General features: G+C 47.1%; 1 protein-coding gene across 4 annotated transcripts in view; it reads left to right on the forward strand.

The window, feature by feature from the left end:
• ADGRB1 (adhesion G protein-coupled receptor B1) overlaps positions 1-26,457 on the forward strand; it is a 215,458-nt gene that overhangs the window by 75,870 nt on the left and 113,131 nt on the right. For all 4 annotated transcript variants that reach the window (XM_086609591.1, XM_086609592.1, XM_086609594.1 and 1 more), the window contains exons 9-16: positions 324-430; positions 1,198-1,392; positions 2,362-2,430; positions 6,683-6,791; positions 7,697-7,840; positions 11,258-11,333; positions 15,817-15,919; positions 17,227-17,270. In XM_086609591.1, coding sequence (XP_086465717.1) covers positions 324-430; positions 1,198-1,392; positions 2,362-2,430; positions 6,683-6,791; positions 7,697-7,840; positions 11,258-11,333; positions 15,817-15,919; positions 17,227-17,270 — 847 coding nt within the window. The remainder of the gene's footprint in view (positions 1-323; positions 431-1,197; positions 1,393-2,361; positions 2,431-6,682; positions 6,792-7,696; positions 7,841-11,257; positions 11,334-15,816; positions 15,920-17,226; positions 17,271-26,457) is intronic.

Genomic DNA, 26,457 nt, shown 5'->3' on the forward strand with positions numbered 1-26,457 from the left:
ACGAGCCAGGAATAAAGCTGCCCTCCAGGGCAGAAGAAACCTTGTTTTACCTTGACTAGACACATCCAATCATCCAATTTGTTAGGTTTTGTTTTCATTCCCAGTTCCTTTTGCTATCCTGCCCTTCAGTAAGAAAAAACAAGAGAAGGAAATGAAAATACTCTCTCCTACATGCTTGGCCATGTTGTTCACACATCTGCAGACACCCCTTTGTGCTGATAGGTGTGCCTACATGGAGGCATTGACTGGCTCTAGGTGGCCTCCATGAAGGTGCTTGGTTTTCCCTCCTGCTGTCCTCACTCTCGTATTCATTTCTTTTCCAGGGCTGATCCTTCGAAGATGCATTTTAGATGAAGAAGGGATAGCTTATTGGGAGCCTCCAACATACATCAAGTGTGTTTCTATTGATTATAGGAACATACAGATGATGGTAAGGCAGACCAGCTTCTCAGCTCAGCAGGTTTGGGATCGCCCCCAAATGCTTGTTACACTGCTGTAGTAACAAAAACGGAGGAAAGCAGCATGTCCACGTGAAAGGGAGATGCCAGCTCTGCCCTGCTTTTCTCTTACTGTTTTTGTCTGCTTAACTTGTGATGCACGAGCACTTCATGGACAAAAGATGGTTCCTCATTGGGTATTTTAATGTCTCAAATCCAGGTCCCACCTAGTCTTTCCTGTCACATTATCAGTGAATCGCTGTGACTACATCACTTTCAAATAAGCCACTTATTTTTTGTTAGTCTTAAACTCGTTGTGATGAATTTCTGCTGGTCTCCTGTGGCTTGCCTTAAAACAGCATTGCCTTTATGAAAATCACTCTCTCCCGTTCAGGACAAGCTACAGTCTGTCCTTAAATAGTTCCAAATTGTTTATAAGAAAACAAAGTTTTGGGGCAAAAATCTTCTGTTAGCTGGCCTTGGGTTGAGAACAGAATAGAGTCGATGTAGTAGAATAATCTCTTCTGATCCTACACACAACCTTTCCTTTGTGGGCACACAGAAAATTTAACTTCTGCCCTCCTACCATTTTAAAAATATCACAGGCTCTCAGGCCAGGAAAGATTGTCAGGTTCATCTAATCTGCACTCTGAATTACAAGGAAGGTCAAAAACCTTCCCCCAGCAATTCCTTCACTGAGCTCATTAACTTGACTTGGACTGTCACTAAAGGGTTTGTCATACTACTTTCTGTTTTTCAGACCAGGGAACATCTTTCCAAAGCTCAGCGTGGGTTGATGGGAGATGGACTGTCAGAAGTGCTCCAAAACCTTGTGGAAATCTCCCAGGATGGGACCAGCTACAGTGGGGACTTGTTGTCCACCATCGACGTACTCAGGAACATGACAGAGATCTTCCGTAGGGCTTATTATAGCCCAAATTCTGGGGATGTGCAGGTGAGCTGAGATGCGTATCCTGTCGACTCAGGTGCACAGGGCTTGGAATTTGATTACCTCCTTTGTAGCTGATATAATTCTGATGAAAAGCAGGAGTATTTTCTGCCCAAGTGAAGTGTCTTTATGTGTTAACATACTCTCCTTTCGAGGTGGTTCTCCCTGCCTTATAAAGTAAGAACTTGAAAACCAAAGTCATTCTGAACTATTTCAACCTGATAGCACTTTGCTAGGGAGTCTAATTGATTTGAGAACATTATTTGGAAGGAATTGCAGTCTAATGACCAGAGGTAAGACGATTCTGTGGTATTGGGTATCTGGATGTTGATGTGGGAGAATGTCTTGATGGCTTCTCACCCCAGGGTTCTACTTTCAGCAACTGCATGTAGAGTGGCTACAAGATATACCCTTGGGATGGGTCGTCGCCCCATGACTTGAAACATTAAACTGATCCTACAGGATCTGCAATGGGTGATAAAACTAGATAAAAAAAAATCAAACGTCTTGAAATATCTCCTTTCTCATAGTGTGCTTCTTGGTCACAGACTAAAGAGGATCATAAGGTTTCCCTATGCTGGAAATAACAGAAATAGTAGAAAATAGGATAGGAAGGGGTTTAAACAAGGCAAGATCATCTGGTTTTAACCAGTTTCTGACAGACATCAGCCTAATCTGCCCTTAAAAATATTTAGTAATGGATACAAGATATATTCCCTGTCCAGTGCCCCATCAGATACGGTAGTCAAAGTGAAGGCCTTCGGCAAAAGGCCTCACTACAACCTGTTTTGCCATTAACATAGTTGGGAGCAGGGGTCCCTGAAATGTTGTGGGATCCTTCAGGAATGGGACCATGAAAATGCTCTTGGAGCATGGCTGATTCTCACACGTTCCTCGCACATCACTGTGTCCTTCCTAGCCTGGGCTACATTTGTCTAACCACCTCTTTTTTCCTCTTTTGTCTCCCTTCTCCAGAACTTCGTCCAGATCATCAGCAATCTTTTATCAGAGGAAAACCGGGACAAATGGGAGGAAGCTCAACTGGTATGAACTTTCAGCACCTTCCCTGAAACAAGACAGTCTTTCAGCATAGACTTAAGCCATGACAAGGGGAATTTCCAAGTGTTTACATGACCTCCTAGCTCTTCTTGCCCACGATGCATTGTGTGCAACATGTATCTGTTTCAGCCACAGACCACAAAATATCTCCATCCACCAGTGTTGTTCTCCTTGGATAAATCCTTATGATGAAAGACGCAGATAATCCAGACATGGTCAGTTGTGGTCAGCTTCAGAGTTGACTGCCAATCAGCTGATTCATGCAACTGGTCGTGTAGTTGAGCTCAGTGCCAGGCTGAGTCATATTTTTGGAGTAACTCAGTGAGCCATAGGATCTCAGCACTGAGCCAGAGTCTCTGCATGAAGAACAGCAAAAAACTGAGGGTGAATACCAAATTTTGGACAGCTCTCAAAGGCCAGGATGGGTTTGGAGTTGATAACCCTCCTGGCTTACAATAATTCCCCTCTTCTCCTCTTGCCAAGATAAAGAAGTGGGTTTGATTTCCATGCTAAAAAGATGTAGAACAGGCAAGAGTTTTATACTTCAGAACTCAGTACTGCTCAGCTGAGCTTCTGGTTCTGCTCAGAGTGAGCTGAGCAAAGGTTCAGTTATATTTTACTTTATTTCTCTTCTCTCAGTGTTGGGGATCCTGCTGAATAATTCTGTGGTTAAACCTTTATGTATTAGGGGTAGACATTGCTTGTTTTTCTATCCATGTCGTATTTGCCCCTTGTGTCTTCTGCCCTGGTTGAAGTCTCTGCTTGGGCTGGTGTCAGACCTATTCCTTGTCCCTTTATCATTCCCTTCATGAACCCTTGGGCTGCTCGATGCCATCATCTCACTACAGCTTTTGGACATCATATCGGAGTGAAATAGTTCTGCTTCAGACCAGCAGCTCTGGTGGATGGACATATGTTAACACTTGTTCCTTCCACATCCTTTCCTCATTATTGCATCTTGGAACAGAAACACCAGCTCACCTTAGTCTCAGCTGGACAAATATCCTGGACAAGGAATATAACTCAGCCTTTGTGTGAGAACATTCATGTGGATAGTACCCAGAGGTGCGGATCAGAACACGGCAACTCCTTTTTAACCACCTCTTGCTGCTACAAAAATTCTTCAGAGAGGTCTGGAAATACCAAACAATCAACAAAAAATTACTCAACACCAGAAATAACCCCAGAGTTCAGTTATGTTCTCACCAACCAGGAAGTCCTCTGGGAAAAACTCTTTAACAGCAGGTTCTGGCACAATTGTTGGCAGTACAGAACATGAGACAGGGACCTCAGTACAGTTCCTTCACGCAACAAGAACTCCACCAGATCCTGAGGAGCCTTGTGGATCTGCCTGTCCCCTCTTTTTTCCCTGAGATCTGGTGGTTTCCCATTGCATTTGGAAGAGGATGACATGGTCTAGCTCCAGGCAAAACAAATGATCATTTGGACAGGGACCAACCAGCTCTAGATGACCCTGTTTGAGCAGGCAGGTTGGACTAGATGACCTCCAAGATCCCTTCCAAACTCAATAATTCTGTAATCTATGAGTCTGTGACCAAAACCTCAGTTTCAAGCCTACAGATGTGGGTACGTATTTCAGCACAGAGCAGAGGAGACTGTCAAGTTGTCATGACAACAGGGAAACCCTGTTGATCTCCTTAAAAACAGCTGCAGTTTGCTTGCTGTGGCAATTCTTTCCCACAGGCTTTCCCTGTACAATCTGCTCTTTGCACCTATAGATAGCTACATCCCAGTCTGCTGCCAGCATCACCGTAACCTACATGACGAGTGGGGCCACCATGGGAAAATGTTTGCCTGGCCTATATTTTAGTGGGAACCGAGATGATAACCCAACACCATGACTTTAGGACACAGAAATCTTTACGAACTGAATGACAACAGAGGTTTCAGCAGTCTCTGTCCTTCTCCTTAAAGCTGCTGGATCACACCCCTCATTCCGCAAAATTAACCAGTTCTTTTAAAACAAGGTCTTCGGCTGCCTGTTTGCTCATTCAAAGCAAACCCAACTTCATGGCAGTCTCACGTCGCAGTGCCCTGTGGCCCCCAGGCAGAGACGTTGTTCAAGGAAAATAAAAACCAAAACAACTAAGAAAAACACTCAGAGAAGGGCTACTGTGTTTTTTGAGGAGATGATGTTGGCTGTTATAAGATAAAAGCTTGAAAGACAATGGCCAGCATAGCCTGGAGTCAGTTTGACCTTGTGATTTCAAACTGTAACAGAATATAAAAGTGTGTACTGTTAAAAATAGCTTCCTCACTCACTTCTCCTCCTTTTGTGTACACCTGCTGTACTGGCAGGACTTTTTGACCTGATCCTGATACAGTTTTAGTCTTACCAAGCTTCCTTTGAGTAGACAGAGTCACGCATGGCCACCCCTGTGCTCCTCACCCATACGCTCGACAGCTCAGTCTTCTTTCTGCCTCCATCCCATCCTCTTGTCCTGCTTGTCCCCAGCTGTCCTCAGCTCAGCCACCTCAGGAGGTCTGGATAATGGTGAGGAAATGGGTAAAAGTGGTGGAAAAGGAAAAGAAGAGATGTAAGGAGCCGAATTGCTTTTCTTCAGCCTCTCGTGGTATTTGCTAAGCCCCCGTGGGTAAACGTGCTATGAGGATAAGACAGGGGGTCAACACAGCTCATTTCAGGTGAATTACCTTTTATGAAACCTGTCACTGGAAAACTTTTGTTAGCCTGGCAAACTGCAGGCAAAGAGGAATTATTTCCAATAGCTTTATCGTTGGGGAAACACCAGGAAAAAAAAAAAAAAGAGAATCTCCAAGACAGCCTGAGTCCAAGAAGCAGCAACATGGTTATTTGGAGAGAGAGATCCTGCCAGTAAAATCAGGAAAGCACAGAACCAGACTGTGATGCTCTTCTGGATAGGATTATATGATTTGGTGCCCAGGATTTGACGTTAGACCAAGGAAGTCCTTTGGTGTGACTGCTTTGGTGGAGTGATATCAAAATTAACTGTCCTGGTGAGGGTAATGTTTTGTGGACTCCCTACTGCTCTGTAGGTAACATATATATACCGTCAGAAGTAGAATCATAGAATCATAGAATGGTTTGGGTTGGTAGGGACCTTAAAGATCATCTAGTTCCAACACCCCTGCCATGGGCAGAGAAATCCTCCACTACATCAGGTTGCCCAAAGCCTCATCCAACCTGGCCTTGAACACTTCCAGGGACGGGTCATCCACAGCTTCTCTGGGCAACCAGTTCCAGTGCCTCACTGTAAAAAAATTTCTTCCTTATATCTAATCGAAATCTCCCCTCTTTCAGTTTGAATCCATTGCCCCTTGTCCTATCACTACATGCCCTTGCCAAAAGTCCCTCTCCAGCTTTCCTGTAGGCCCCCTTCAGGTACTGGAAGGCTGCTAGAAGATCTGCCCAGAGCCTTCTGTTCTCCAGGCTGAACAGCCCCAACTCTCTCAGCCTGTCTTCATAGCAGAGGTGCTCCAGCCCTTGGATCATCTTCGTGGCCTCCTCTGGACTTGCTCCAGTAGCTCCATGTCCTTCTTATGTTGGGGACTCCCGAGCTGAAGTGGCCCAAATATGTTTCTCAGGCCACATATCACAACATCTGAATGTTAGGGAAGTCTAAGTCTTGGGAAAGGCTCTCAGAATTCGACAAGGGGCAAAGCTTCAATACATCAACATGAACACATCTTCACTCTCTGGCTTGTTGTCTCTGGATGTGCAATTGCAAATTCTTCTGGCTTGTTGACAGCAAGGTTGGGCCAAATGCTCCAGTGAATGGACTTGGAAAGAAAGTGGAGCTACATTAAATCATGGCTGCTAAGAGTCTGTCCTAGCGTGTTCCTCTTCTTGCATTAACTGCAGGAACAAGAACATAATGAACATCAGCAGTAGCTTGTGCGCTCCAGATGGAGTCGTTGGTAGTAGAGGTAATCCTAGGGAAGGAAAGGAGGTGGGTAGGTTATCTTCTGCTCCAGAGGGTTTTAAATATTTCCCTTTGCTTTGAGATATTGCCCTCTACTTTAAGTTTTGTCAATCTGAATGGCATATTATTTTTTCTTGCCCCTTTCTTTTGATTTTTCTAGGCTTCCTTTTAGGCTTCTCAGTCCTCCATAATGCTCCATTATATCCAGTGTATGCTTCCAGTACACGTGTGAGGACAGAAACCTTTGCCCTTAGAGAAACTCGTCCCGTGCTCGTTAGTGTCTGTGCTACTAAGCATTCTCCCTCTCTCTGCAGATTGGGCCAAATGCCAAGGAGTTGTTCAGGCTTATGGAGGATTTCATTGATGTCATTGGCTTTCGCATGAAAGATTTCCGGGATTCCTACCAAGTGACGGACAATCTGGGTGAGTTGAGTTGCACTCCCCATGTTGGGTAGAGACCCCAGGAAGCTGTAATTACTGTGAAATATGTATAACCTGGGCTGTGAGGAGGGAAGGAGGGAAGGCAGCAGGTGGTGGAACATTAAAAGGGAAAGACATGGATGGTCATAAACGTGGGGTGGCTTTTCTCCAAGTAAGTTAGGACTTCAGCTTGGAGAAGAGATGTCCACGGAGAGATCTGAGAGATATGTATAGAACCATGAATGAAGAACAGATGACAAACTAGGCAGAATTAGTTGCTTCCTCTTGTTGTTTTTTTTTTTAACACAAGAGCTGCACAGCGGCCAACGAAGTGATCAGGCAGCAAGCAAACAGCAGGCAGTATTTGATTTATGCTCTATGCACAATCACAGCATGGAACTGGTTGCCAGAGGATGTTGCAGAAGCCAAAATGTACAGATGGGTTCATGATGGGATTAGGAAAATGCACAAAGGAGAGGTCCGCTGGTGGCTGTTAAAGTTGATGATCTGGATACAGCCACTAGCTGGGGAAGTCCTGTTGATTGCTGGAAGCTGGGAGGACAGACCAGGAGATGTCTTGCTCTGTTCTTTCTCACACTTCTTCTTAGCAGCTGCTACTGGCCACTTCTGGAGACAGGACTCTGGAGTAGACTGACCTCTCTTCTGCCAGGTTTAGTGCAGGCAAGTCCTCTTCAATGAACAGAAACATGAGCTCTAACAGTTAGTGTCATCTTCCTTCATGCATAGACATTACCTGAAGATAGCATCACTCCTATAGCTATCAAGATCCAGTCTTGCTTGATCTGCTATCTGATTTCCCACTATTGCCTCCCATGGGTTTTGTAGAACATGTGAATTTATTAAGGCTGGTTTTGCTTACCTTTTTTTTTTCTCTTGCTTCCCTCTAGTCCTTGGCATTCACAAACTGCCTGCTAATGCAGCAACTGACATCACCTTCCCCATGAAAGGTTGGAGGGGCATGGTGGACTGGGCCAAGAACTCGGAGGACAAGGTCACTATCTCCAAGAGCATCCTGTCTTCAGGGCTGACAGGTAGGCAGCACAACCAGGGCAAAAGAAAATTTCTTTGTTTTCTAAGAGAGGTTTCTTCCATTTGGCTGGTCTTCAAATTCTCCTTCCAGCTTAGCTGGATTTGCTCACAAAAACTTGCTCACCAAAAGCATTGTTGAGTCCAGATAAGCTTTTCAGATATGACCTGACCATGAGTCAAAGCTAAACTCCTTGCACAAGTTCAGTGACAAGCTTAGTGCCTACATGTGGATGTATATCTTCTCCTAAATAAGCAGCATATTTAGAAAAGAGCAGGAGCTGGCACAAGAAATCGGGGCAACACTGTGTTGATGGTTACTTCTTCCAAGGCATCTGAACCTGGGAAGAAATGGAAACACCCCTGTGTCTGCTGAGCCACTCTGCTATTGATGCATGTGGGTGCTGAGCTGAGTCTGCAATCCTCTGCAGGCAAACAATGCCGCAGATGCCCTCCAAGACTGGATCCAGCCCTTATAGGGCTATCGAAGGGTAAGCAGCTGGAGGTCAGCACGTCAGGCTGAGCAACCAATGGGTCTGGGTCTACTGCATGGACAAGCTTTGCTAGATTCTGGTTTTATGGTAGTTGTGTGAAATTTCCTGCTCTCAGAAATGAAATGCATAGGTATCTATCACCGAGGTCACTGGTTCCACAGTAGGGCATAGGTATGAGCCACAGTGTGGAGGCAGGAGTGCTGGATGCATCAGCCAAGCTGGCCTCACTGCCAGACCTGAAAGGAAACCTGAAGGTTTCTGCGATGTTCTGCTGGAGCATCCAGCCTTTACCTGGATGCGAGTTCCAGTAACCAACTCACATAAGATGCTCATCTGGCAGAGAGCCTTAGCGTTTGGTGGGATTGAGCCCTGAGTTTTCAAAAGCAGGATCCTAAGTTGGATCTATTGCTGGGAAACAGGAGGTTTTCATCCAGGCACCATGGTGCTGTGTGTGGCACTAGTGGCTTTGGGAGAGCTAGCTGCTGGCTGTTGCATCAAGCTGGGCTGTCCTTCCTCGGAACAGAGGCCAGAAACTGTGAGTTGTTGCTGTCAGAAGACCTTTAGCCTCCTCTTGTCATATCAGGACCTATTATCATGAGTTTCCCTACTGGGGATGGAAACAATGCAGCCATCATTTCTAATCGGGGAATCAGAGGCCGAGAACAGTTAAGTGACGGCCCCAAGGGTAAACAGTGAGTCACTGGCAGAGCAAGGATCATGTCCAGCACTGCTGTGTTTTGTTGTGCCTTGAAGACAGCATTATCTTGCTGGGAGAAGTTGGAGCATGTTGGGAGGGTTCATACAGTTTCTTTGAGGAGGTTGTGGAACCTTCACCTTTGGAAACCTTTAATCACTCGTTGGACAAATTGCTGGCACTAGACACAGACAGAGCTGATCCTGCTCTGGGGCTGAGCAATGTCCTAGAGGCCTCATCCACTTCCCAATGGTGCTGTTTTCCAGATTTCTACTAAAAGCACGCTCTGACAAAGCTGCTGTTGGGCCCCTGAGCAGTAGTCACTGTGGAAAAAAAAAGGTGATGTCTACCCTGAAGAACCAACTTCTCCTTAGTCTTTATCTCTCCATGGTTTTCTGAATACCACTCAAGGCTCTACTGCCTCTGCTTTGTTCAGTATCCTATGCTGGTGGTATCTTTTTATGGATTTACTCAGTGATAAACTGAGATGCACCCCTATTGGTTTTGATCCTCACCTTTCTTTGGCCACAAGGAATAGGGGCAACTATCCTGAACAAAGTGATGGAGACAGACAGCTTCGTCAGACCAAAACCAGACCCCCCTCACTGCTGCCAGCTGACTTTGCACAGTCAATTTCAGTGGGCCAGTGTTGATTTACGTAGTTGGGTGATGTGCCTCTTGGGCTGCGAGCTGTGCCAACACTGCTGGTGAGCGAACGTTGCTGGGGAGATGTTACGTGACCCAAATGCAGTGCTGTTCCGGCTGCGTAGCACATCAGAGGATTTCATTTTTTTGTATACCAGGATTGATGGGCAGCTGCACGATTAAAGATCTGTCCCAGACCAAAAGAGATGAGCCTCCACCTCTATTACAACCACGATTTTTTGCCTTCATAATCCAACCTGTGGGGCTTAGGGTTTTGCTGGCTCACAGTCTCATAGGAGCACACGTTGCCTGGGCCTGTTGTGATAGGACAAGGGGTAATGGTTTTAAAATAGAAGGAGGTAGATTCAGGTTGGATATTAGGAAAAAATTTTTTACCATGAGAGTTGTAGAACACTGGAACAGGTTGCCCAGAAGGGTGGTGGATGCTCCATCCCTGGAGACGTTCAAGGCCAGGTTGAACGAGGCCCTGAGCAACCTGATCTAGTTGGAGATATCCCTGTTCCTTGCAGGGGGGTTGGACTAGATGACCTTTGAAGGTCCCTTCCAGCCCTATCTATGATTCTGTAAATGCCCTACTGCCTCCTCCGAGCATAGAGGGAAAACTCTCTTTGAAGGCAGCAGGACCCTTGTTTGCACAGGGATTCATGGGAAAGGCCGAAAGGCTGTGCCAGCTTTCCTAAAGAATCAAGGCTTATGGGATTGCTCTGCGAACCTGTCTGTCAGTCTCTCCTAGTTATGTTTTCACCAGCTATCCCACCGGACAAAGAGGAAGACAGACATGCAGAGTTGTGTCTGCCCTGCACTGGTGCAGCGGACGCACAGTAAATCCAACGTCAGTACGAGACATCAGAGAATCCTCACCACAGGTTGTTTCCCCAGGCTTCCTCAGCACTGGTTTTCACCCAGCCACTTGCTTTTACTCCCCCTGAAAATTCCACCTCTGCTGCTTGTGCTTTTTCTGAGGAAGTTCTTACTTTTCACAGCTGGGCACCATGAGGAGGAGGAGGAGATCAAGCAACATGCCCAGAGGTCTCACAGATGATTTAGAGGCTCATCTGGGACCGCAGCCCCCATGGCCTCCCGAGGCAGGGCACAAGTTGTGGGGTCAGACCAAGCACAGTGGGACATTTCCTCTTCTCAGCTGCCCTTGTCGGCCCAAGCACAGCTCTTCTCTCTGATGGCTTGATAACTATGGACGGGTCCGAATGCCCCTGGGTGGCTGCGAGAGACCTTTCCGCCTGGCAGATTTGTCTGCTGTGGTGCTGTCAGAGGGATTAGTGGGATTTCTGAATGGGGGGAGCACCAGGCCGGTCTCTGGGGATGAGTGAGCCTTGCGTGAGGGCAGATGCCTGAGGTGTGGGGTCACCCCAAAGGCACTGAGACCTTCCTTGGGACCAATGGAGACCCATTGTGGTGACAGCAGGCACTGCATCCCACCATAGTGATAGTGGAGTTGGCCATGCCTCAACAGAGACCCTAATCCTGCATCTGGGTGTCCCATGGGAACAGTTGACATTCCGATTGTCTCAGTGCTGTTGTCTTCTTCCCTTTCCTTTGGTGTCCTGCAGAGACGGATGACTCCTCCGTCTTTGTGGTGGGGACCGTGCTGTACCGGAACGTGGGCAACATCCTCTCCCTCCAGAGGTAAGAGGGGAGCGCGAGCAGCTGGGAAGTCACCAAGCTTTCCTGCTGATCCCTCTAGCTTCAGAGCCCTGGTCTTCCAGGGAAAAAGCAAAGGTCACGGGCTGCGAGGAGACAGACTTTGACTTGCCATCCAAATATTTTGAACCCCATTGACTGATGCTGCATGTTGAGGTGGGGGCAGGCTTGTTCATCACAGGCATTGCTTGCTGGAGGGACAGGAAGATTTTCTCCAGCCGTGTCCAGCGCCGTGCACCCCGATACGAGGGGAGACACAGTGCTGTTGCCGCTGCCACATCCCTGCTTGCCAGCTGCCCACCACCCTTTGCTCTCCAGGAACGGATTCTCATGCTGCCCTCCTCTTCACACGGGATTTGGGGAGGTTTGACAGACGGGGGGATGCTCAGCTACCCTGATACTCCCAAGCTACCGGGGAGCTGCCAGCCACGCTGAGCCCTCCGAGAGCACCATGGCAGAAGACAGGCTCGGGGCGAAGAGACGATAGTAGCAACACGCCTGGCTGCACATGTCTACCGTGTTCCCGGCTGCTGCAAACCGCCTCGGGCACCGAGGCTTTTGTGTTCACTGCTCCCTTTCCTTTTCTTCTCTCCCTTTCTCTCTTGCTATCTCACTCTTTTTTTCCGAGCCTGGTACTGAGGCAGTAAATTAAGCATCCTAAGGCACCTTCTAAATCTGTTCTGCACTGATTAGCGTGAGCCCATTTACCATAAACACCAGGGCATCTCTCCTCACCGATAATCATTTAAATACCTACAGATTTAGCACTGGCAATGGCAAAAGAGCTCCAAGTGAGTGCAGAGAGGAATTAGCAAGCCAGCCAACTGTATTCTGTAATATCTTCCATTACAGCACTGGGAATTAGATCAGAAGGGCAATAAACATCATTGGCTCAAATGATCCAGTGGTATTTCAGCTTTCTCTGGCCAAGCAGTGAATGAGCTCTTGATAACCAGCAGCTGCAGCAGCCCCAGCCTCTGAACAGAGTTCCCGTGGGAGATCTGATTTAAGACATTCCTTAATTAAAGGACAGTCCTTCTTTAAAAAAAAAAATAAAAATCCACAGTCCTGAATCACCTGTGGAGATTAAAAGGAGGAAAATATATAAAGAGGTAAAAGAAGCAGCAGCGGTGCCTCTTACTTCACTGCTGTGCAAATGGACACAGTGAGATAAAGGAGAATGTCTTTAAATAACCACGTAGCTGTATAACACCTGCCTGTGGGGTAAAAATATTTCTAACCGCGAAGGAGAGCAGCTGTTCCTGGGTACACATGGGCAATAAGGACCCAGATCCTGGGTTTGATCACATCGATTCAACACAGAGTGATTTTTCCTGAAAGAAAAAAAAATGTGGATTTAACTCAGCAATCAGCATCAGCTGAGCTCTTCCTAATTGTCCCAATTTACCTCCCGCAAGCAGCAATTCCTTATCTGAGCCACACGTTGCTCTGTCCCCTTGGATCCAGAGAGCCCTGTGGCTCTTGGCAGTTGTGACAATCAGGATGGGTTACACAGGACACCTGATTTTTCAAGCCAGGGAGGTGAAAGGTGCTTGATCCCAGCTGGGCACTGTTGAAAAGGACGTGCTCAGCAGTTGGAGGGTCAACAGCCTGGCACCTGACAGACATGAAAACAGCATGTTTACAGCTATTTGCACACTCTTCACAGCCACTCAGGAGCCTTCTGAGCTCATCTGACCTCCTGTCCAAGCCAGACCTCAGTAGGTTTTATTTTCATCTCAGAAGATGTGTTGTAACATGCTTTTAGGAAAGACGATTCATCTTCTTCCTGGAAGATTCCCCAGATGCTGAGTCCCTCATCACCCTTGGCGAGCTGCTCAGATCTTAATTACCTTCTCAGCTAGAAGACTGTTTCTTATTTTAAGGCTGAATTTGTCTGACTTTTGCTTCCAGGCACTGGGCCTTCGGGTGGACGACTGAAAAATTCCCCACACGCAACGAGCTGTCAGACATACTTTTCAACAGAAACCTTTTGTCTGGTTTTCTAGCACCTGGATTAATTTTGTGTCTCTTCTTTGAACTCTCTCCACTGTTTCCTCATCTCAAAGTGAAATCAAACTCAACAGTACAGTGGCATCCTGACAAGGAGGGATGCAGAGAGAAGGTGACTGCATCATCTACTGATGGAGACGTGTTCTGATGTTGTGTTCAGCGCTGAGGCCCCTGATATAAGAAGGACATGGACCTATTGGAGAGGTTCCAGAGGAGGGCCACAAAGATGATCTGAGGGCTGGAGCACCTCTCCTATGAAGACAGGCTGAGAGAGTTGGGGTTGTTCAGCCTGGAGAAGAAAAGGCTTTGGGCAGATCTTCTAGCAGCCTTCCAGTACCTGAAGTGGCTACAAGAAAGCTGGAGAGGGACTTTTGGCAAGGGCGTGTAGTGATAGGACAAGGGGCAATGGCTTTAAACTGAAAGAGGGGAGATTTAGATTGGATATAAGGAAGACATTTTTTTAAATGAGGGTGTTGAGGCACTGGAAGAGGTTTCCCAGAGAAATTGTGGCTGCCTCATCCCTGGAAGTGTTCAAGGCCAGGTTGGACGAGGCTTTGGGCAACCTGGTGTAGTGGAAAGTGTCTCTGCCCATGGCAGGGGGGTTGGAACGAGATGATATTTGAGGTCCCTTCCAACCCAAACCGTTCTGTGATTCATCTCCTGGCTCATGCACAGGGTCATTTCTGTCCTTTGTGTCACAGCTCTTTGCCCCGAAGTCAATCTCCTCAGGTACCTTTTGGGTCACTGCTCCCTTGTAGCTCTGCACATAGACCTTGCACTCTCCAAGCTCAGATGCTTTTCCTCACTGTTGGATGCACCGGGATAATTTCTGGCTGGGCTGTGACCACCTGGACATTAAGCAGCCTTCACACTCTGCATGCTAATAACTTTTCTGTGCTATTGACTCACTGAAAAAATCAAATACTTCTACAGTTTTTGCTTACTGCATCAATCCTCACGTCATCTGCAGCCTTCAAAAGGATGTTTCTGTGTCATCTGGGTTGTCCATGTCAATATTCAACAGCACTGAGCCAAGAACTGACTCTTACAGACCCAGCTCCTAATGCAGATATGCACTGGTGTTTACCTTTCAGCAGCTCATATTTTTAGCTTATCTACAGCTGCTTCATTTCAAAGCTTAGAGCTGATATTTGCTCCCATCGGGTTTCCCCTTTACTCTTCCTTTGTAGATTGGTATTTGTGCTTTATTGCTTCTTTCTTGTTTCTCTCTTTTTTTTTTTTTTAAAGGAAAAATTGACCTCTTTTTTTCTTTACCCTCCTAAAACAATAGTGTTGTTCCATCTGGTGTTGGTGGAATGGTGACTTTATGAGTATTCACTTACACATCTGTGGATGATTCCAAGGTGGTGGGTTTTTTTTTTTGTTTTTGGAGGGTTTTTTTAGGCCACTTGCTGTCAAGGAAGTGCAAATCTTTTCCATGTAATTATTTTGTGAAAGGAAGATAATACCCAGAAAGAAAGGTGAAAGATTTTGCCAACGCCTGTAGGTATGGTGGAGATTTGGACGGGGAAAGATTTCCCTTGCCCATGGGTGCAGGAAGGGCTGGGAGCAGCCTGATGCTGGGCTACCACCCTACTACTGATTCCTTCATGGTAAACTTAGACCGGCAACTTTTTCAACTGCTGGTCAAAACTTTTGCTTATTTAAACAACTTTTGCTTATTTAAACACCCAAGTCTTTTCCTGCTGCAGAAGCACCAGGAACCCCTATGTATTTAGATGTCCAATGTCCAGGGAAGTGTCTAAAAAGGATTTAGCTTTCCAGGGAACAGGAACACAGGTATATCTTCTCCCTTATTGCCTCTCCTGACAGTCAAATCTCCTAGGGATGTCAAATTTATTAGAGTATTTGTCTGGGCACAGACCTTTAGACATCAACGTGAAAAGTTTGGCCTCTTTCCATTTACTTTTGATCCTCAGAGGATGGAGATAGACACCAGTCCCTCCAGTAGTGAGACAGGACCATGTGCTGCCCCATGGATATGCTGTTAAAGGCCCCCATGCCCCTGCCCAACACTTACTGCAGTGTAGACTAAGCCAGCCTTTGAGAGGGAAAACAGGATGGTTTTTTTTCAAAGGACACGAAATGAACTTTGTCTCCTCATGTCAGGGCCATAAAATGGGTCCAGGACTATTTTATTACTGGGATAGATTGAGCCTTTAAGTTTAATGGCTTTAGGGGCCTGTGTGGTTCATAAAATGGTCTGATTCTTGAAGGAATAAAAGCAGAGTGGCTGTGGGGGGAGATCAAAGGGCAGAGGATGGGGCATATCAGCAGCAAATGTCTTTGATGGTATTTTAAAGTAATGGGGCCAACTGCTTCTTCAGTGTGTACACTAAATCTTGTACCGTCACTGATGAATGCAGTGGGATTCACCCTTCTGCAAAACTCCCTCAGTCCTCTTTAAAACATCTCTTTCCCCTCTTCTTCCCAGGAACAGCACTGTTCTGAACTCCAAAGTCATCTCCGTGACTGTGAAGCCATTTCCCCGGTCTCTCCTCACTCCCTTGGAAATTGAATTCTCCCACGTGTACAACGTAAGTCTTTCCTGGGAACCTGCACCGTCCCGCAGCTGTGTTTGCTTCTGCATAGCAGGAACATGTTGGTGCAAAGAGGAGGTGATTTTGTTGAGCTCCTGAGCTCTCTTTGCCAATGTGGGACCCTTCAATCTCCCTTAAAGCAGGCTACCACTCTGAGACTGGGCTGGTGTTGGTGTCCTGTTGTTGCTCAGCGCCAAGGATGTGCTGTACGGGTCAGCCTCGTAAACCTTGTCTGCTCTGTGCTCCCTGGAAGTGTTCAAAGCCAGGTTGAATGAGGCTTTGAGCAACCTGATCTAGTGGAAGGTGTCCCTGCCCATGGCAGGTGGGTTGGAACTAGGTGATCTTTAAGGTCCCTTCCAACCCAAACCACTCTGTGATTCTATGATTCCTTGTTTAGGCATTGCCATGGCAGGAGGAAGGTGACAGCACTGATTGCAGAAGGAACATGGCATCCACACCATTTCCTTGTGGGCATGATCATGGGCGAACAGTGCACTCATTAAAAAATAGGCTATAATAATGATCTTCCTCGAGGAGGGAAAGAGGGAGGAGAAAGGTTATTTCCATTAATGCTTGCAATGTTCTTTGTGGTCCTCAGATACTAATGGATATACGAATATTCCTGTTGCTATCAGTGCTTTTGAAGGCAGTCAAAGAGCCCCTCCAGGGTCCCCTGGTCAACCTTAGGCAGATACATGTGATGGACATTCACACACCCCAAGGCTTGTTTTCGTTGTGGGTTTCAGATGTCCTCCCAAGGCTCTGCAACAAGAATATTAGGCCCGTTGTGTCTTTGCTTTCAACTTGCCTGGAAGGATTTTCCAAAGTGGTTTAAGCCAGCTACAGCTGCAGTCAGTGGTAAACCTCTTCCAGGAGACTTTAAACACACCTGACCACCTTCTGTAGGGCTGAGGCTTTTCTGAGTACTGCATCCCACAAAAACACACGTTGTATTTGACCCACGTCCCAGAAGGGAGCAGCACAAGGATTCTGTGAGAGGAGGGAAAAGGAAGAGCACCAGTAAGCTGAGTCAGGAAAGATGCAGAGTCAAATCCTTCCACAGTGGTATTGATGCAGAACAAACTGAGGCCCGTTTTATTCTTGTCTGTCAAGCCAAGGGTGAGATAAGCTGTTTCAATAACTCAGATCTGCAACTGCCCATCTCGAGTATCACAGACATACCATGCTTAGAGTAGTGAAAGCTGCTCTACAGGACCTGCATGTTTCATTCTAGTTGCTCCAAATACCCCATAAAAACCTTGACTCTGATTTGCTTCATTTTTCCCTTTCTTCTCTCCTGGTAGGGAACCACCAACCAGACCTGCATCCTGTGGGACCAAACTGATGGGTGAGTTCTCTGAGTTTCTCTTTACTTTGATGAGACCATTTGTTTTTTTGGGGTGAAATCATCACAATTTTAGCAGTGACGTGTCATTCTGTTTCCACCCTTGCTCTCTCTACACAAGTTTTTTCTTACATCCACCTTCATGGCTGGCAAAGTCGTTCGCTCTGATGGGGAGTGCTTCTTCCTTCACACAGATGCATCCCTTCTTACTGCATTGTCTTTTAGTGCAAGGTGAACTGGATCTTACATTTAAACATCTGTGATCAGATAGCCCGTACAGTCCATGAGGGTCCTGTATGTTGGGAGCATCATATGCCTGTACCAGGGAAACATCTCTCGGTGTCCGAGCAGAGATGTTTGTGCATCCTTCTGTTCACAGGGAGAGGTGTTTGCTTTTTCCTTTGATGCTTTGGACCCCAGCCTACACTTTGCAAAAGTGGCCTCTTATTTTGACTCCTCCAATTTCAGATTTTCCCACATGAGCAACACGGGAACTGAGACCCAGGACTGTGGAATCATTCACAGATTGCCCTAAATTGAACTTGACATAGCAATTCTTGGGTCTCTTCAGTGCTTACCCCAAACCGGGCACCGTGCAAAATCAGAGCTCACTGTTGCAAATGCAGTGTGCAGTGGTGAAGTACGTTGCTGTGTTGCTGTAAATGGATTTCTGCCAGGATTCCTACAATGACTGGTGCTCTTCAGGAGGTGTTGAGTGATGTGATTGTGGTCAGCAGGGAAAAAAGAAATCCCAAGTTACCACAAAGAACCAGGACCATAAATCCCATGTGGGAAGTAGTTGTCAGAGAGTGTGCATCTTAGAAAAAAAAGAAGTGACTACGCTCTGAAAGTGTGGTCTTAAATCCTGAGTGAGCTTGACAAGGATACAAAGTGTTTGATTTAATGGTGTTTTTACTTCATTGACTTTTGTATCTCAGTTTGAGGACCAACCTGACTTCTCTTCTGCTTACAGTCAGTTTCTCTCCTTGAGATCTCATGCATTTGGCACATACCTCTGCATTTATTATTATTTATTATTATCATCTGCAGCATCTGAAAAATGATTCTATTCTTCTCATTTTATGCTCCATTAAGTAGCATATACACACATAGGCGGGCAACATATTTGCAGTCAGCTTACCATTCTTGTTGGTCTGTGATTAATTCCACATGTATGAGTGGATCCAAAGCAAAGCTGGAGAAGCCAGGGGGACTCCCTGCTTCTGAAATCACACCCATGTTGTTGCCCAGGGCAAAACTTGTCCCTCTGGGTTGTAGCAAAAATTGCTCCACCATTAAAAAATGGTTGAGATGCAAGAGTCCCTCGTCTGCTATGCTGACCCTGCACTGTAGCATGCTGGTGAATCTTCATGAAATTAGTAAAATGAGATTTTACTATATTACCTATGTACCAGAGAGCAGACTGAGTCTGTAGGTCAGCTCAGAGTAGAGGGTTGTGTACAGGTGGGCAGATTCAGGAGAAGGTTTGGATAGGAGTTGACCTGCTCTGTTAAATCTGTTGCCTCTCCATGCTGGAATGGGATTAAAACACTCATATACAAATCCATTTTTTGGCAACTAAAGGCAGAAGTTGGAATCAATGTCCCTTCTGCTCTGCACACCATCTTGTCATTCTTGGCTTTCTACATCCTAGAAAGAGGGTTATGTCCAGAAGGATGGAGGTGTTTCCCTGCCATGCTCAGAGCTGGATTTAATTAGCTGTAGACTGAGCAAGAAAAGAGCAAAATCCAGTTGGCACATGGTTGGATCTGAGGGAGAGTGGTGGCATGCAGGCTGGGCACATATCTGCCCAAGCTGGTATTGAAAATTGCCTGGTATGAGAAAGATGAAGGGTTGCCCAGTGCTGAACGTGGCTTGAGAGGCTCGAATGCCATTGCTGGCCTGGAGGCAAAACAGTGCCCAGTTCAGTGTAGTCACCTTTGCCTTGTCCTGGGAGTTCTGGTTGCTCCATACACTGTCTCCCAAGGCTTGACAGCTTGTTTGGATGCCCATTGTCTCTCTGGGAGTGCGGGGTGTTAGGAATGCTTTCAGTCTTTAGCTCTTGCATCTTCATGGCATCAAAGGATGGGCTCGCAGATAAGAGCTGAGCAGGCAATCTCTTGGCACGGACCCTGTGGCTCAGTTGTCAAGGATGGTTTCCAAAAGCCCAGCAGATTTGTTTCACAAGTGTTGCCGCTAAGACTCTGCTTTCTGTGTGTGTTGAAGCGTGTGTGTGTGTGCACACTTACGAGTGTTTCCAACCAACGTTTGCAATCTCAAGCGGCTGAAAAGTCAAAAATGCTGATGCCAGCAGATTTTGCATGGGGATGTTCCAAAGCTAGATCTGATCCAGTGAGCGCTGGCAACCGGAGCTGCAAAGCTGTTTGTGCGACGTTTTAAGGTTGATTTGCTACCACTGCTGCCTCCTGGGGAAGTCTAATGAAAGGCAAACTGTGAAAATCCAGGCCTGAACATTCACGTCAAACTTGAACGGCACTCTGGAGTTCTCAAGGGTTTTGCATCACAGTTTTGGATAATTGTTTCTTTTTTGGAAGAAGGATTTTTAGGTTATACCCTGGTCGTGTTGCCTGGTGTGTGGTAGAATCATGACTAGTGACTTTGAGCCAGGAAACCCTGAGTTTCAGCCACATCTACATGGTTCCTCTCTCTGCTCCCATCTTCTTCTTCCTGCCACCCCTCTCTTTAATTGGAATTTTTCCCGCTAATCAGTCTCTTGAGATGGTTGTGCCAGTGGGTGAATCTCAGGAAATCCTAGTTCCCAGCTCTGATCAATTTAATGGCTTTGCAGCTTCATTTCTCTGTTATTCACCTTGCCATATTCCCTGTACAGCCCAAGCCAACCTGTCATGGTGTCGCTTGCTCAGAAGATGCTGCTGTCTCTTAAGCTTGCTCTTTTGCAGGCTCTCCATCATCCTGCTCCAAGGATGGTTGGCCAGGGGGACCTTCCCTGTGTTCACGGTCATCCATCTCAGGCAGCGGATCTTGGGGATCCAGACTCCACCTGATTTCAGTGAACCAGCCTCTGGATTTAACCCCTTGCAGCCAATTTAACAGAACACGTACAGAGGCAGGAAACTGGAAGCAGTCCTCCCGTGCGAGCTCCTGCCTGTTACTGCAGTCACCTGAGCTTTCAATCCCATCCAAAACATGCCACAGCCCTCTAAAGGCCACTTAAAATCCATGGGCTGTGAAGGGTTGAACTGTAAAACTGCAATTAGAGCAGACAATTATCTTGTGGCCATGTACTTCCTCCAAGACAGAGTAGTTGAACCAAGCACTTAAAAAAAAAAAAAAAAAAAAAAAAAGGAAGAGAACCCCCAAGTGCTCATTCATTTGCATTTAGATAGATATTTAAGCCTGTAATATTAATAATGGATTTTTGATTTATTAATCCCAGCCCCTCTGAGTGACTGTTAGATTCGTGGGTGGCACCTCTCTATCTCTTTTCTCTTCCTCTTGCCCCCAACTCCTCATGTCATGAAATAAGAGGGGAGAAGATCGAGGACTAATTGCTGTTGTGTTGGGTGCTGCAGGTATGATTAATGAGCCTAGCACCAGCTGGGTAAATTGAAAGTTGAAATCGGAGAACGATTTGGGATTCTCTGGCTCTCCTCCAAGGGTGTTCATCTGGAGTAATTATTAGCTGCTTAGCCTTGCTGAAGTTAAAATCCAGGCAGGATCTGGTCTCCTGCTCTCTCTTTCTCCTGCTGGGACAGGACGGAGGGAGTCGATGGACGCAGTCATCTTATGTGCTTTCACGTTCTTATGCATCACCAGATTTGTGTTTCTCACCTGCTTTGCTCTGATGCGGAACAGAGATGCCATGTGGGCAAGGGGAGCGGGGAGATAGTTGCCAAAGTTTGTTAGGGGTAGCATCTTCATTTCGTGGCTGGAGAAGAAGATGTGGGGCTAGTTGGTGCTGCAGAGCAGTCCCACTACCCCATGGGACTGATGAGTCTGTGTACTCTGACTTCTAAAGCTGGGTTTTAGAGTTCTTTGAGCATAGGATGACACTCTGGAAGGGAGGGATGCCATCCAGAGGGACCTCGACAGGCTGGAGAAGTGGGCGCGTGCCAACCTCGTGAAGTTCAACCAGGCCAAGTGCAAGGTCCTACATCTGGGTCGTGGCAATCCCAGGCACAAATACAGACTGGGCGGAGAATGGATCGAGAGCAGCCCTGAGGAGAAGGACTTGGGAGTACTGGTGGACGAGAAGCTCAATATGAGCTGGCAATGTGCTCTTGCGGCCCAGAAGGCCAACCGCATCTTGGGCTGCATCAAGAGGAGCGCGGCCAGCAGGTCGAGGGAGGTGATTCTCCCCCTCTACTCTGCCCTCGTGAGACCTCACCTGGAGTACTGCATCTGGTTCCGGAGCCCCCAACATAAGAAGGACATGGACCAGTTGGAGAGGGTCCAGAGGAGGGCCACGAAGATGATAAGAGGGCTGGAGCACCTTTCCTATGAGGATAGGCTGAAAGAGTTGGGGCTGTTCAGCCTGGAGAAGAGGAGGCTCCAGGGTGACCTTATAGCGGTCTTCCAGTACCTCAAGGGGGCCTACAAGAAAGATGGGGAGAGGCTGTTCAGGAGGGCCAGTTGTGATAGGACAAGGGGTAATGGTTTTAAAATAGAGGGAGGTAGATTCAGATTGGATATTAGGAAAAAATTTTTTACCATGAGAGTTGTAGAACACTGGAACAGGTTGCCCAGAGAGGTGGTGGATGCTCCATCCCTGGAGACGTTCAAGGCCAGGTTTGACGAGGCCCTGAGCAACCTGATCTAGTTGAAGATATCCCTGTTTGTTGCAGGGGGGTTGGACTAGATGACCTTTGAAGGTCCCTTCCAGCCCTAACCATTCTATGATTCTATGATTCTATGAAAACGATGGGGACTGTTGTGAGATGAAAGGGAACAGTCATAAGCCATCAAGTGTCTGCAAAGAGACCGTGAGATTAGACTGACTGACTGCTGCCATAGAGAGACCCACAGGCGAATTCTAGTTCTCCCCTCCAGCATGACCTGCCTTGGTAACAGGAGGGACCAAGCCAGCCAGTTGGGTCTTGTATTTTAGCTCATGGTGCATGAGAGAGCATCGTGCCACGTAGGTGTGAAATCCAGTCCCATACTTGCAGAGGTTACGATCCAGCAGGTCTGCATTGCCAGGGAATCTCTCATCCCACAGGGAATGCTTGCTTTTGGAAGATTTACCTGGCTCCAACCACTAACTTTTCTCTGCTCTGTCTCAAAGACAAGCATAATAATATCTAGGCTTTAGAATAACTGATCTTGAGAGGCCTTCCAAACCTTCACAAATATTTGCATAAAAGGCTTTTTGCTCTTGGAAGAGAAAGTGCCTGGGGAGTCTGTGGTTTTTGTTCAAGGACACTCTTAGCTTCCCTTGGGAAAGATCATCTGTTCCAGTAATTAAAGCCTTTAACCTGTCTAACTCAGGAAATGCAGACCTCACTGTTTAGGAAGGTGACCCGTGTGCAGCAAGGTTAGGCGTGGAGAACAAGATGAACAGTGCCTCAGCTAGCTGAGCATGGCTAAATTACATCCTCCTACCTTTAGGTTGGATCTAATGCCCAGCTGAGGTCAGGCAGAAGTCTCCCCCGAGGATTCGCAACTGCGCGGAGCAGTGTTTTATGATGCTACCGAAGGAAGTCGACCATCAATCTGTCCCCGTTTGGAAACTTACAGGGTCCTAAAATATATATCACAGATGCTGAGGACAGTCCTGCTCACAGGCTCTTTTCAGACAGGAGCTATCTGAGGTGTAGGGTGTATATTGGTCCTTCAAGGGAATGGTTGATAGAGCTGCGTGGACCAAGGGCTGGTAGAACTGAAGGTGATCACACAGAACTGCAAGCCACAGGGAGAGCTCTACAGTGTCATAGTAAGTTTGTGGTGGTGTTTTTATTTGTTTGTTTTGTCTGGAACAACTCGAAGAAGCCCCCAAAACATCCTAGAAGGAGTTATTGACTGTCAGGCATCATAATTTTTCCATAGGGTAAGTGGGCTTTTTGGAATGTTTATGGTCCAGCCAACCCATGAGTCTTGCAGTGCAGCTGCTTTGCCTGAAATTCCTATTTTCAGAGTGGGATGTCCAGTATGTAATCTACAGAGTCTCAAGCTGACTGAATTCCTGACTACCTGTCCTACATGATTACAGGAAAGTCATGCACCAATACATGGTGCAAGTCAGCTTGAGGAGCAGGACATGGTGTAGGCTCTTTGGGCTTCACCCTACTTTTTGAAAGCCTCTGATGCATTGACTAAAGAGAAAAATAGGACATTTTCTTTTCTGTGCTCTCTGGAACTTTACTGCGATCTTAGTCTTGGTTACTTACTGGTTTCCTTTGGAGGGCATGTACAACAGGTCTAGTACTCCCTGCCACCAGAAAAGTGTCACAGAGGAGGGGTTGTATCTATAGCATCCCATGGACACTTTCTGCTCATCACAGTGGTTGATACATCTCCCGATGCCTATCTTTTGAAGAAAAGCTTTCTAAAGTCAGGAAACAGCTTCCTTTTTCTTCTGTCCATCACCAAGCACATTATGGGCCTTGCCAGAGCTGTAGATCAAGCAGCAACACAGCTTGCCTGTGCTGACCAAGATAGATGAGTCCCCCCAGATACAGATAGGAAGGGAAGTATGTTAACAGACCCAAAGCTCCATGAGAAGTCAGTCCACTCCTCTCTTCTTTGGACTTATGCATGACATGCATATATTTCAAGAAGGTAGATTTAGATTAGATCTAAGGAAGAAATTTTTCACTCAGAGGGTAGTGAAGCACTGGAACAGATTGCCCAGAGAAGTTGTGGATGCCCCATCCCTGGAAGTGTTCAGTGCCAGGTTGGATGAGGCTTTGGGTAACCTGGTGTAGTGGAAGGCGTCCCTGCCCATGGAAGGGGGATGGAACTAAATGATCTTTAAGGTTCTTTCCAACCCAAACCATTCTATGATTCTATTTTCTACTGCAACACTCCAGCCAGCTATGGAGAAGCAACATTGCCAGTGACATCCTCTTCATGTGATCCCATGCAGGGTGTTTGTGCTGAGGTTTGCTGGTAGCCCTGTTCCAGGTCCATTGCCCTAAACTAGCATCTTCATTTTTGGCTCCACCTGCAAACGCTGCCTTTACTGAGTGCTCCTGGGGAGGTATCGAGGAGATGTCTGCAAAAGAAGGCAGCGTTGTGTGTGCAAAGCCCGTCTACACAGGGGCACGCAGGGGGTTTAATCTGAATATTCCTGTTAGTTCCCCTGTGTTAAATTCAGTTTAAAGTATCCCCCGATTCAGCCTGTCTGACTGCACTTGCAGTGTGCAACCAGGCAGATTGAATTATGGTCCCACGAGCCCCTTTTTAGCCCTGGATGAGCGTAGACAAAACAGGGCTAATGCAGCGAAACCCAGTCACATCTCTGGAGCCTGAGGATTTAGTTTCCGTGCTCGATCTGTGCTCTGGGGCTGCTGGAAGCACCAAGCAGAACTGCTTCCACCAGACTATTTTCCCAGACATCTGGCTTTCCAGGAAAAGGCCACCTTTTCCTGGAAACACTTTGTCACCTGGACTTCCAGGTATTGCAGGAAAGAGGTGATCCAGGTCCTTGATAGCACAAAGCAGCTTGGCACAAGGTACCAGCAGATCTCAAGAGCTGTGCCCAGCCCCGTTCAGGATGGGAATCACCCTTCTTTGGCCTTTGCTGAGCTGCTGCCCAGCAGTCAGCATTGTCTACGGGGCTGGCAGAGGCAGGAGTTGGCTTGTTCTCCAGAGCCTTTCACAGCACAGGATGCAGGAGAAGCTGAGCAGCATGATACAGGGCTTCTGCTGCCTGCCAACAGAGCATGGTTTAATGGCTTTCGACAGAAGGGAAAGGGGGGAGGAGAGAGGATTCGGAGGCTCTGAATCAAATGCTCTCCAGCTTTTCCCTTGCTTCCCAAGTAAAGGGGTCAAGAATATGGATGGAATAAATTAATTCTCTTTACACAACTGGCAGAAGATACACACTGAGGTCTGGAGGATGATGCCATTGGGAAGGAGCTTTGGGTTCGGTGGGGTGATTCCCAACCTCGACTCAGAGCTCTGTGTGTGTCTTGTGAGCCAGAGCACCACGGGGTTCAGGATGGCTCGTATGTCCACGTGTGTGTGCTGTCGTGTTCATATAAAGGCACATGTGCAAGGATGTAAAAGGGTAAACATGTGGGAAGAAGGGAAAGCTGGTGCCTGAGTGTGAGCACGGACACAGGCGAGTGTGCTTCTGTGCGCGATCAGGCTGCAGGGTATTGTTGGTGAGCGTCGGTGCGAATGTAGGGACCTGTGAAGCATGCAGGTGTTTGCAAGTGCGAGGCAATATTTATTTGTACGAGTGTTTGTGCGTGGACTACACAAACGTGCATTTGTGTGTGTGCGAATGTACACAAGTACCCAGATCAGAACGTTAACACAAGCCATCCTTCATTTGTGCAATGAGCCTCCAGGTACAAGTGGAGGCATGGAGTTGCACGTGCACAATATGTTGTTAGATGCATGCAGGAGCTATAGGCTGTGTGTGCAGAAGCCTGTGCACACACAAACCTTCGTACGACATGATGCGCACGTCAGACTGGGGCAGTTGCCATCTGCCATGGAAGTGCCAGGCTGCTGAGGGCTTTCGGGGGCACCTGGTGGAAGTCCAGCTTGACTTCTCCAAGGGCTGGAGCACCTCTCCTCTGAAGACAGGCTGAGAGAGTTGGGGCTGTTCAGCCTGGAGAAGAGAAGGCTTCTGGGAGACCTTGTAGCAGCCTTCCAGTACTTAGGGGGCCTCCAAGAAAGCTGGAGAGGGACTTTTGACAAGGGAGTGTAGTGATAGGACAAGGGGCAATGGCTTTAAACTGAAAGAGGGTAGGTGTAGATTAGATCTAGGAAGAAATTCTTCAGTCTGAGGATGGTTAAATACTGGACCAAGTTGCCCAGAGAAGTTTTGGCTGCCCCATCCCTGCAAGTGTTGAAGGCTGGGTTGGATGGGGCTTTGAGCAACCTAATGTAGTGGAGTGTGTCCCTGCCCATGGCGGGGGGATTGGAAGTAGATGATCTTTAAGCTCCCTTCCAATCCAAACCGCTCTATGGTTCTGTGATGATTCTATGATTTTATTCTCCCTTTATGAGCACCAAAAAAAAGCCTGTCTGGATC

The sequence above is a fragment of the Tauraco erythrolophus genome, chromosome 3 (genome assembly GCF_009769465.1).
Source record: "Tauraco erythrolophus isolate bTauEry1 chromosome 3, bTauEry1.pri, whole genome shotgun sequence".
Lineage (NCBI taxonomy): Eukaryota > Metazoa > Chordata > Aves > Musophagiformes > Musophagidae > Tauraco > Tauraco erythrolophus.